General features: G+C 52.4%; 1 protein-coding gene across 4 annotated transcripts in view; it reads right to left on the minus strand.

Annotated features, from left to right (window-relative positions):
- Positions 1 to 365: 365 nt before the first annotated feature.
- Positions 366 to 12209, minus strand: part of Slc6a13 (solute carrier family 6 member 13) — a 35497-nt gene continuing 23653 nt past the window's right edge. For 3 of the 4 annotated variants that reach the window (XM_038321022.1, XM_038321021.1, XM_038321024.1), the window contains 9 exons: positions 11660 to 11794; positions 5786 to 5889; positions 4760 to 4884; positions 3656 to 3768; positions 3226 to 3363; positions 2516 to 2618; positions 2076 to 2176; positions 1101 to 1271; positions 366 to 789 (listed from right to left, as the gene is read on the minus strand). In XM_038321022.1, the coding sequence (XP_038176950.1) occupies positions 667 to 789; positions 1101 to 1271; positions 2076 to 2176; positions 2516 to 2618; positions 3226 to 3363; positions 3656 to 3768; positions 4760 to 4884; positions 5786 to 5889; positions 11660 to 11794 (1113 nt within the window). In that variant the 3' untranslated portion in view covers positions 366 to 666. Of the gene's footprint in view, positions 790 to 1100; positions 1272 to 2075; positions 2177 to 2515; positions 2672 to 3225; positions 3364 to 3655; positions 3769 to 4759; positions 4885 to 5785; positions 5890 to 11659; positions 11795 to 12209 lie in introns of those variants that run through there. The other variant, XR_005284438.1, reaches the window with a different exon arrangement.

The raw sequence follows: 12209 nt of genomic DNA on the forward strand, positions 1-12209 counted from the left end.
CCAGAGCCTGGTCCCCTCTGTCCTTCCCTCCATCTCCCCTTGTTAGTCCTATGATGGAAATAGGGTGGAGCGGTGGCAAGAAGTAGAGAAAAGGACAATTCTGGACCACATGAGACCTTAGGAAAGCACGGAGGGAGGGGCAGCTTTCTTCAATCTGAATGTGTGATGGAGGACATTGGTCTGGCCCCATCATTTGTCTCCCCTGTCCCAGCATAGCAGCCACGCCTGCTGTGTGATTCAGGAAAAACTCAGTAAGGACGGAGAGTTAGCAGGAAGCAGGACCCGAGAGCCACAGTTCCACAGTCAAGGTGAGGGATGGGGCAAGGCACAAACACAGGGCAGAAATCAGGCATACCGGCAGGCAGTTGTGGAAGGAAGTCGGATTTAATGGCATGGAGGGAAGAGGGCCCAGCAACCAGCCAGGCTTTCCCCTCCCCAGCCCTTGTTGGGCTTCCCAAGCTGCCTCAAGGGGTGTTACTGATGTGGACATGTACAAGGTTTGGGCCACCCTGGAAGAGGGGAGTCGAGACAGGAGGTACCCAGTTCAGAAGGTGGCTTCCAAATACCCCCTCTTGTCTTATGTCCCCCAGCACAGAGAGGGGCTTCTGCCCTCTGCTCCTATAGCTGTCCAGAGCCAGGCTCACAGGCATGTTTAAAGTCTTGGCCCTAGCAAGTAGACTCCAGTTCTGTGAGCCTGAGAAGGGATGTCATAGGCGTAGCAGGAGCCGTAGGTTCCGGTTGGTTCTTCTGGGGAAGGTCTTCAGCCGGGCACGTGAGCTGGCGGAGCCTCTGAAAGGAAAGTGGAGATAGTTGTCGCGGTAGAGGAAGGGTGCCTGCCAGTGTCCCTCGTTACTAATGTCTGTCTGCCTTCCCTGTCGTAAACCTGTTTCCAGCTGCCAACCTCACAGTCACAGACGCAAAAGTCTTGCAGTTATGCTGTGTCCCTTTCTTAAGACCCCCAAGAACTCTTTATCTGGAACCTTGGCACCCACACCAGGCTGGGGGTGCTCTTTATACACCAGCTCCATGGGAAGCCACCCGCCTGCCATCCAAGACCTATTCATCCAGCGAGGTTCTATCCTCCATTGCTTTCCGCCTACCTCTCTGAGTGGGCCCTTTAGAGTCCTAAGCTTGTAGATGCTCCAGGCAGGAATGCAGATCATGGAGGACAGAGCGAGAAGCCACCCCAAGGCATCCCCCCACCACGGGTATGTGTACTTCTTGTTGTAGGTCAGGGGTGTATATTTGATCAGGGAGAACAGGAAGGTTGCCTGGAGGGAAAACAATGGAAGACACAGAGGTTGGTGCTGGGGCTCTGTGTCATCGGCACCCCCATCACATCCTACCTCCACAGCTGCCTGGTAGGGTTTGTTCTCCCAGCAGGCTTTGCTGCTGCTTATCTAGGTCAGTCAGTCTCCAAACTCCACCCACATTCTACTCAAAGACCACTCCTGGGTAGCAATTTCCAGTGTCCATCCCCTGTCACTGCCAGGCCCTTGGGTCTCTCTCGTAGCCGGCTCTAATTAGGACATAACTCTGTGCCATCTCCTACACCAAAAGTCAGGCATGAGGGCCCCAGTCTTCCTCTACCCTCCTCGTTCATGCCAGACACACGACAGGAGCTCCAGGAGCTGCCGAGTCCCCGCTCTCTGAACCATCCTCGATGGTGTGAGTGCTCACCTGTCTATAAAGTGATATAGAGCTGACATTTTTCCTGTGTGTCAGTGAGACAGCATGTTGTGGCGAGCACTCTGGGGACCCGCTGCTGTGCTCACAGGCAGGATTCTGAGCTCTCTATTATAGTATTATATTCCAGTCCTGTCTGGGACATCAGCCTCACACTGGGCTAATGGTCAGCTCATCTAACAGCCTTGAACCTCGATTAGTGCCTCTGTGGTGAGGAGAACCCTCTGTGAAGGGGAAGGAGGGGGTTCCTCTTCCTAACTGATCAAGTGAGAGGATGAATGAATCTAAGATGGTGTCCAAGGTCAAGGGAACCATGGGCCTCCACTCCGCTGCAACCACAGTGCCCCTCCACCCTGCCCCCTGCCTTTACCCCGTGAGAATTCTGTTACCATGCACACAGCTGGGGTGAAAAAGAGCCAACAATATTTGACAAGAGGCCATGGCTTGTATCCAATCATATCCTCAATGTTGTCATAGAAGCGGCTGGCTCCTGTCAGGAGGGAGGAAGAAGGACAGAAGATGCATTCAGGCTGCGAGGGGTTGGGATGGGGACAAACAGGCTAGGATGGGCATGAACAAACACAGTGCCATGGCTGCCTTTGGAGCCATGGCTGGAAGAAAGCAGCTGGCTAGGATTCATGGACATACACACCATCAGGGAAAGGAAAGAGTTAAAGGGTTTGGGCAAGACAGGATGTGAACCCTTTAGGTGCTCTCGGTATAGCTGTGACAGACAGGAAGAGTGAGTGTGAGCAGCAGCTGTCTCCCTTGGAAAGTGCTGGCGTGGAAGAGTGTGCCAGTGTCTGGGCCCAGGGCAGAAGCCACTCACCATAAACCCAAGCCACACAGAAAGACTCAAAGATGGCCACGAAGAGAAGGCACATGCCGCTGGCTGCATAGTAGTCGAAGAGTTGAAACACGTACATGCCGCCCTGCGTGGGAGACGGTCATCGGGAGGACGCAGAAGGGCCCGCCCCTGTGGCCCCTATACCCCGCAGGACAGAGGTGGTGAGGCCCACAGACAGTAGCGTAAGACAAGAGAGCTTTAAGCTCAGAAGCCCCAGAAGTCAGAAGCAATGGCCGTTTCTTAGCATTGTTTTTGGATGGAAGATGAAGAGCATAAGAGTGCTGTTATTCTTGTCCCTGAGGCTGTCCAGGGTTAAACCCAAAAGCTCCAGACAGTGTATCCAGTCTTTTGAGGAAGGCTAGCCCTCACTGGATTCCTCAAGCTGATGGGTTCTGTCACCCGCCTCCCCAGTGTGACACTGACAGAGGGCCACCCATCCCCAGGGTACATCCTTCCCTTTGAGGTCATCCCTGGGAAAGCATGGGATCCCCGCAGAGAGCCAGCTTTTCCAATAGTAGATTTCCCATCTATTCTGCCATATGTTCTGTTACCCTAGAGCCAAATTACCCCTCAACCGTTCATTCTGTGGGGGCTACAGAGGGAGGTGGTGCTCCCACAGCCAGGAGGCCAACCCTGTGGTCCTTCCCGTTTGGCTCCCAGTCAGGTCCCCATCCAGACTCCCAGCCTCTCACCTCTGTGAGCATGATCAGCCCGATGAAAAAGGAGGTGACAGACACGATAAGGATGAGGATCTCCCTTCGGTTCTTCCTACGGAACACCCTGGGATACATGTCCACCAGCGCTGTCACCAGGCTTTCTACGCACACAAACTGAATGAGAGGATAAGAGAAAGTAGGGGGAAAGGGAGCTCCCAGAGCAAGCCCACCAGCCAGCTCCGGCTTCCTTCCGACCAGCAGCCTCCCGCTCCAGCCCCCAGAGCAGATATCCCTGTATGTGAGTGTGAGGTAATGCCACCCTGAAAGCTCCTCCAGGTCCCTAAAAAGGTATCCACCTAGCACATCCACCCAGTCCCCAACTCTTCAAGGTCTCACAGGGTGCAAACTCAACCATTGCCCTCCACACCCAGTCCTCCCTCAGATTCGGAGGGACCGCCTCTGATACCTGGCTATCCAGTCCCAGGAGAACAACCATGAAGAAGAAGCAGCAGGCCCACAATGGTGAGAAGGGCAACATCACCACAGCTCGAGGGTAGGCGATGAAAGCCAGGCCGGGGCCTACGGCAGGAGCAGAGGAACACAGCCCAGAGCCTGAGCCAGCTCCAGGCCTCTGCCACCCCAGGGCCTCCCAGGATGGGGCCATGGAATAACAGAGCTGGAAGAAACTGCCCCCAAAGTTGTCATCACTAGCACGTACTGACACAAGCCACCCAAGCATCCACTTGGTTCCCAGTGCCCCTGGCACAACCCCACTCTATTACAGCAGGAAGAGAGGCTAGAGACCCTTGCAATGAAGAAACTTGGGTCTAACAAGGCTCTAGATGCCCAGATCTACTGCCTCAAACCAAAGGTCTCAAGCTAAGAATGAGGTCCAGGGGCTAGCAGGCCAAACAAATCCATGAAGCCGACCTGAAGGAAAGTAAGAGAAGATGGAAGGGGCCTGCTGTGATCTAGAGTAGGGGAGGATAATTGCTTTCCTGTGCTGACAACCATAGTAAAGGAAATGCTCTGGGCCTGCAATTCACTGTGGCTACCCTGAAGACTTTTCTGTCCTCATCATGAGTGACCCAGAAGCAAAAGAACCCACTGACACATTTACTGTCAAATAACCGCCCCCTTAAGTTATTCAAATGGCAAGAACAAATTCCCCTGCCAAAACCTAGTTAAGCCATAGGAAGCTTCCTCTGAAAAGCCAAGGGTATCCTGTGACCTTGGACCCAGTTCCCACTCTAGAACAACCAGGAAAGTATTGATGTCAGTTTTACATAGTTTATACCTCATGGTACAAGCCAGATGCTCTACATAGCATGTGCCATATACTGCTTCAATGTCCTTTATCGAAAATGCTTGGGAGGTATTTTTTGTTTGTTTGTTTTTTGTTTTGTTTTGTTTTGTTTTTTATTTAGGAACGTTTATACGGACCCAGACAGCTAGGTTTCCCTACTCTGAAATTTTGAAATGCTCCAAAATGGGAAACTTTTTTCCAGCATTAACTCCAGATCCTGGTTGCCAAGGGTAAACCTGTCTTCAGCCTCCCCGGGACACTCACCTGACTCAGCAACCTCAGAGATGGGCACGCCCTGCTCCTGCGACATGAAGCCCAGGATGGAGAAGATGGCAAACCCGGCCACAAAGCTGGTGCTACTGTTGAGGACGCAAAGGGCGATACAGTCCCTGTGGGGTGCAGGTGGCAGAAGGAGGCATCCGGTTAGGTCAGGAGAGAACTGCCAAAAGCCTGGGTTTTCTGTCCAGGAGCTAACAGAAACCCCGGGGGAATACAGCCTCTCCCACAGCTGCAGAGGCCAAGGGTGGGGCCCCCTGGCAGAATACAGACTGGTCAAGGGCACCTCTCCTCCACCCCTTTGACCCCTGACTAGCTAGCTCATACGTGGAATAAACCATGGTGGTCCTAAAAGAATGATACCACATGGAAGGAAAACACTAAACACTCCAGCCGCTCCATCACCTCTGCCCTGACACACTGCTCCTACATCTGGGGACACGGCCACTCTGATATGAGCCCATGGGCTCTGGACATAGGTAATAACAAATAACAAATATTATATATATATATATATATATATATATTCTTAGATATCCCAATTTGATCTTGAGATGCACAATAGAAATTTTGGCAATATTTCAGATAATATTAAGACTGGCTGAAACTCTTGAGTATGAACCAGGTCAGCATGAGACAGAGATCCTACAGCAAGGGCTGTCTGGGAGGCAGGCTCAGAGAGTGAAGCGAGAATGTGTAAGGACACATTTGCCAGGTGGGGTCACCAAGACCGGGTCACCATTGGGCAGCATCAGCAGTTACTATCCTTGCTGGCATAACGCTTTTGCACCTGTGAGCCTCTTAATAAGCCAGGGAAGGTTGTGCGCCTGATAGGGTCTTCCGGCCAATCATAGCTATCCTACCCTCTGAAAAGCAATCCTTTGCCCAGCTACCTGGGCCAGCTTCTGAGACTTTTCCGCGGCCTTGGGGTGCCAAGATAGGATGCAGATGGACCAACGGCATGAGCTAGTGCAGTCCATCCTAACCTGGGTTGCCAAGAGATGAGAGAGTCACCTGTAGCAGTTGTTGTGGTACTTGTTGTAGCTGCCCAGGGCTGTCAGGCACCCCAGGCAGATGGCAAAGGAGAAGAAGATCTGGGTGCCTGCATCCATCCACACCTACACGAGGGAAAGGAGGAAGCTGAATGGTACGGAAGCCCATGGCAGTCATGCCCACGTGAGCATGAGGGCATGCTCCAGGCTCTGCCAGCTGTGGTGGCAGACCTCTTCCCGCTGCTCACATACTGGCTCTCCATCTTAGGCCCCTAAATGGAGTTTCTTGGAAATGCCTCAGGATGGAACAGATGCTGGGCATTCAAAGAAGACTAGCAGAGGCATGGTGGGGAAGATCAGAGGATGCTCCTGATCTAGAGCTTGGTATCAGGTATCCAACCATGAATACAAAGCCCTTGGCTCTACCCCGTGCCATCCTATCTCAAGTCTCACGGCAGTGTGACCAGTGGTGAAGGCATTTCTAGGGACGTGGGTCCATAATATCAAAGCCACTTCAAGCCCGTAGCTTTGTTCCACAATCCTTTATGTCTTAAAAGTGAAGAGAATAGTTCTCCGCTCACGGACGTCCAGTGGATGAAGTGGAAAGGAAAAAAAATTCCCATCTAAACCTCAGTGTGGCTGTCACTGTTATCTCAGCTGGCTGACCCAGCCTTGCATGCTGTGATTTCGATCGAACAGCTAGAATAATATCCCATCAAGTCTCAGGGCTAAGCCGTTCTTCAGGGTTGCGGGAGGTAGGCTCCGGAGGCCATAACCCTCTTACCTCCCCTCATTTCCTTCCGCAGATAACAACCTCCAGTGCCCTTGCTCACCCCACAGCTCCCCAGTCCCTTCCTGCCCCTCCCTAACTCCTTCACCATAGCCACCACCCTCGGGTTCCCTGCTCTACACTCACCCCACCCCCCCACTCACTCATCCTCCTCAAGTGCCAATCTTCCTCTCCACGATGGGCGTCTAGGGGACCCAATGGCAGCTGACCACCTAGAATCACATCTGCTCCTCAGCCAACATCCACAGCCAAGACACTGAGGCTTGCAGGCTGGAGGAGAACCCAGAACCTTCCCAAGCTCCCTGGCGATACTAACAGTCAACTGCAGGATCACCACTGACAGAGTCCTTGAGAAACAGCTTCAGATGCAGGCCAGTTGCCCCTCCTCCTCCTCTTACTGTAGTTCTGTCCCTACAGACAGAGGGACCAAAGAGAGAGATGGCAGAGAAGGGGAGAATGTCTGCAGCCGTCTGTCCTTCCTGCTCACTGAGCACTTCCCCCAGGAAAAAGCCAGCAGCAGTGGGAAGCATAGTTGAGGTTGGGGGAAGGGCTAGAAATCACCAGAAAACAGCACAGGGGTAACCATGAGGGGAGGGAAATTGCGATGGGGAAAAGTAGTACTAGTGACCCTTTTGAAGCAGCTGGGCAAGCAGAGGGCGGTGCTAAGGGGACGGCAAGGACATGGGAGAGTGATGCCACCCAGGCAACTTTGCCTTCAAGACGTTCAAGGTCCACCCCCTAAAAGTGTCCTAATCGTCTCAGGGAACACAGTGACCTCTCATATTGTCCTGTTCTATTCGTTCCTGACCCCATAAGATCTGAGCCACTTAACCAGCAGGACATTGAAGCAAGGAACACTGAGTCTGGACAGAGAGGGTGTCCCTGGGCTGGAGGTGAGAGGGCAGAGTTCATGGCACAGTTGTCATGATGTCAGCTGCTTTCTTCCAAATAGGACATCCAGGCCTTAGCTGTACAGCCTGAAAGCCTCGCTAGCCTTGAACTTTTACCCCGCCTCATAGTGCGTTGGCCCTGTGTTAAAAGGGCACCCCCTGTGTGCCTACAGACACACTGTGATGGCCCCTAGGCAGGTGGTGGCCCCATGCTGTGACCATGCGCATTTGTGAACTTGGATTTGGGAAGAAATCTTAAGAGAAACCATGACTTGGCTGCTTGCCTCCCCTAGCGGGAGTTGGGGACAGGGGAGCGGAATGGGCCATGGCAGGAAAGAGGTCAATGAGAACAGAGAAACTGCCACCCAGGAGGGCGAGAGTTCAAAGCTCAAGGGTCAGATGCGGCCTTTGACGAAAGGCCTCTGGCTGTGAACTTGGCAAAGCGTGCTCTGCAGCTGCAGCTCATCACGCCTGCTGGGTTAGGGGAATGGAACAGGATGGGGGGAGGGAGAGGCTTCAGGAACACACAGCAAGCTGTTCTGTTTCCCACCACAGGGGACCCACTGCCTCATCATTCCAAGCCCCCTGGGTTTCAGAACAGAACCCTGATGTATCTCCTGCTGGGCCAGAAGATTGACCCAGAAAAAAAAAAGTATGAAAAACACTTGGTGGAGTGTGGGCAAAAAGAGGCCTTTGGGGGAGAGAGGAAGAAGAAGAGAGCAGATCCAGGAATGGTGTCTTCAAACTCCGTATTTGTGGATAAATGCCTGCTGTTCTTAGAAGGGCAATGGCTGTCAATGGTCAAATGTCAAACAGTCATGGTCAAACAGACCGAGGCTCCAGCCCCACTTCTACCCGTTACTGGTGCTTGATTTAACCTCTCTGAACTGTACTGTTCTCATAAAAAAAAAAAATCAGTCCAATAACAAATAAAACAATGAATACAAAATGTCCAATACATAAATAAATATTAATAATTCTCTGCCCTAAAGTAATAAAAAAAGTTGTCCTTAGAACTTAAATAATCTATAAGCTTTCAGATGGTCATAATGGCGCATGCCTTGTAATGCTAGGATTTGAGAAGTAGAGTCAGAAGGATTAAGAATTCAAGGGCATCCCAAGCTACAAAGCAAGTTCCAGGCCAGCCTGGGCTTTGTGAATCCCTGTTTAATTGAGTACTCAAGACCAAACCTACCCCTCTCGCGTACTAGCTTCTGCTTCTCAATGAGTCTTCAATTTGTAAGCTTTCACGTCTCCATCTATAGAATGAGGCCAATACCTGACTCGGGATACGTTTGGTGATTAGAACAATTCACCCATGCCTGGCCCTGAGCCTTGTGCCTGGCCAGAGATAAGCACTTGTGAGCAGCTCTCGTTTCAGCTCTTATTAGATGACACCAAAATAAAGACCTAGTTTCAGTGGGCGGCGGTGGCGCATGCCCAGGGCTTGGGTGGCAGAGGCAGGTGGATCTCTGTGAGTTCAAGGTCCAACTGGTGTATAAAGCGAGTTCCAGGACAGCCAGGGCAACACAGAGAAGCTCTGTCTCAAAAAACAAAAACAAAATAATGAATTAGTTTTGATCCACGGTTAAACACCCTACTTCATGAGAATTGCAACATGTAGGGGTTTTAAAGTTTCCACGGGGCTCTTCAGACAATCTGCCCCCACTCCCCCACTCCCTGACCTTACTCATGAGCTGAAGCTCAGTAGAACAAGAGGTGGCGATGAGGGACAGGCACGTGGTGTGAGAAAAGCAGGTGCTGTGTTCCTAAGAGCCAGTTCTCAGCAGGAGCCCTGGAGCCTGGGAAAGGCAGGAACCTGGCCAGCTCTCAGCAAGCCTGGCAGAGAGGCGGAAATGAGAGAGGAACCCAGCAGTCTCCCCTGGCTCCCCGCCTCTGCTCGTGGTGGGAGAGATGCCTTTAGTCTTTGTGTTACCTAGCGGGGATTCTGTACCTTTCTCAAGTGCCAGGCAAACACCAGTTGGTATTATCACACTCCCCAAGGAGTGCCAACTACATTCAATTAGGGCCTAGCAGGATGTCCCATCCTGCAGGCACTACTGAGCTCACGGGTGATAACCACCTACCTTCAACATGGGACTACAACCCCGTTGCCCTTGAACCTGCTCCCTGCCCACAGCCACAAAACCTATGGAACAGGCACATTCCCTATGCAGCCTACAGTTGCCTGGGGATTGGATGGATGGCAGCAGGAGCTCAGGGTTTAGTAAGCCTTTCTCTCTGTTGCAATCCAGACACAGCTCCATTAAACCCCGGAGCTGAATCTTGCCTGGCCCATGCTCATGACTTCTGGGAACTATGTACCACACACTGCTCCTAGAATGGGCCTGGAACAGAATGCAGCCCAGTACAGTTTGCAGTGAGGGAGTTGCAGAAGAAGCCAGGGTAAGCAGACACCTTGCCTCCTTGCCTTCCAGAAGAGTCTGTAGGGTTGTCATCATCCAGACCTGTTTCCAGCTGCAGATGTGAAGGCAGACTGTCTTAAAACCTTGGGGTTGAGAGCTGGCCTGGCGTGACACCTTGCAGTCATATCCAATACCACAAAATCTTAAGGGCCTCTAGACCTGTCTCTCTATCTATAAAGGTGAAGTGTCTCATTAATATGCTGTGAGGTCTAGCTGAAATAAGACATGGAAACCTCTTAATAGTGCCAGGGACATGCCAGTTTCCCGGCTACAAATGGCTGATTAGGACAAAGCTACCAATATTGGGCTCCTTCGGTCTTTCAGACTACCTGTTGTTCTAGAACCCCCAAGAGCCCCTTCTGCAAGCTAGTTCCAAGCCTGCCTTTACCTAGCCTGCCGACACTGCTGCCCGAGGGCAGCCCACTTACTGTCCACTGTCCATCACAACCCTCTGGTTCCAGGGAAGGACAAAAGGCTTCCAAATCACGGAACAAAAACACCACTTAAATACTGCATATGCCTGGGCTCACAGTCCTCCTCTCTGGGTGGTGAAGCAGCTTTGCTGGCCAAGCTCCAGAATCCCAGAAGCTTCAACAGCATCCAGTCCTATAACTTAGCTCCATAGCCTGACCAAGTCCCAGCCTGTATCTCTGTGGTTTGTGAGAACCCAGAGAGGGGAAGGCCAGGCTCACAACCCTCAGGAAGACTCAAGACCAAGGCTGCTTTGTGAGGAGATTCTGGCTGGGGTTGGCCTGGCTGCTGGGTGCCAGGCTACCCAGAGAAGACTTGTAATTCCCCAGATGAAGTTGAAGACTTGCGAAGAACTCAGCTTTGGATCAACCCCAATTCTGCCCATAGGAGAAGTATTGCTTCAGGCCAGGGGGGACTTGGGAGCCCTGTGACCATTCCTTGCCTTTCTAACTTCCAACAACTTCACAGATAGGGCTTGTGCCATGCAAGACCATCCAACAGTCCTTTAGTTGTGGGGAACCACTTGTCCTCAAGTCCCCTGGGGGTCCTTGCATTGATACAGAATCCCCCAAAACCGAGAGGAGCATCGCTGACCTAGACACACTCTCCCCTCTGAGTCCAGGCAGCATGTAACCCTGGGTAGCAGCTGTCACATCCCTGCTGCTTGACCGGCCTTCAAAATGGCTTCCAAGAGGACACCTGTCAGAAGCAGGCACTGACAATCAGGGCACCTCGTACTCCCTCACTGTAAAGCAACACAACCCTCCAGTGCTTCCCCCCTGGACAAGGAGAAGCTGTAGGCAGTGGCGTGAGAGAGCATGGACACGCAAAGGGAGGCCCATGGAAGAGACAACTGACAGGAAATTTGACACCAGCCCAGCTGCTGTGGGAAGAGCAGGAAGCAGAGACTAGAGAGTCCGGTCACTTGGCCGGAGAGAGGGCACCATAGGGCACAGGGAGGCAGCCTGAGGTGGCGACAAGGGACAAAGCTCAAAAGGAAATGTGGAATTCGAGAATGAGAAGGGGAGAGGGGGGCAGCCTGCCAGTAAAGAAAAAAGTGCTTAGTAGTATTTGTAGTCCCTAAGGGTGATTGCCAGGATCCCAAGTCCTCTGGGCGGCTGTAGACCAAGAACGAATAGTGGCAGGCACCGTATGATCATAAGCAATTGCTGGCCCACGTCTGCAGAAGGGAACACGCCCACTCCCACCATGCTAACCAAGTCATCACAGATACTTGGGGGAACCATTGGGGAGCTGAGGTACTCCGCATAGCTCAAGTACCCCCAAAGACATGTGGTGGCCCTGTAGTAGCTTCTCACCTGGGGGTCCCACAGACGCGTGATATTGGGGTACAGGTAAAACTGAATTCCTTGGGCTGCCCCAGGTAGGGTCACTCCTCGGATCAACAGAACCGCCAGCATGAGGTAAGGGAACGTGGCCGTGAAGTACACCACCTGGCCAACGCAGAGGAGAAACAAGAACGGAGTAAGTGCCGGGAATAGAGAACACTGGAACTCCCTAGTAGGGGGAAGGGTCTGACAGGGAGCTCCCAGCCCAGAGCCAAGGCTAAGGGAGTTTCCCCTCACCTCGCAGCTGTTCAGTTCCATCTCTCCAAACCTTGGACCACAGCTCCCCTCTCCTTCCCTCCAGCCCCACCCTTCTTGCCGTTCAGCATTTGTGGAGTGGCTGTGTGAACACAAGCCTTTGCCGACACAAGTGCTTAGAAAGAGAGCACAGGGGTCTGGCATGCAAATGTCTGTGTCATGTGATCCCTTCTGGTGGTGCAGGGGGTCAGATTAGGAAGGAAGACTTATGAGAGGCCTCCAGGGCAGGGATCCAGAAGAGCTCAGGATGCAAGTGCATGCTTGC

This window comes from Arvicola amphibius, chromosome 2 (genome assembly GCF_903992535.2).
Source record: "Arvicola amphibius chromosome 2, mArvAmp1.2, whole genome shotgun sequence".
Lineage (NCBI taxonomy): Eukaryota > Metazoa > Chordata > Mammalia > Rodentia > Cricetidae > Arvicola > Arvicola amphibius.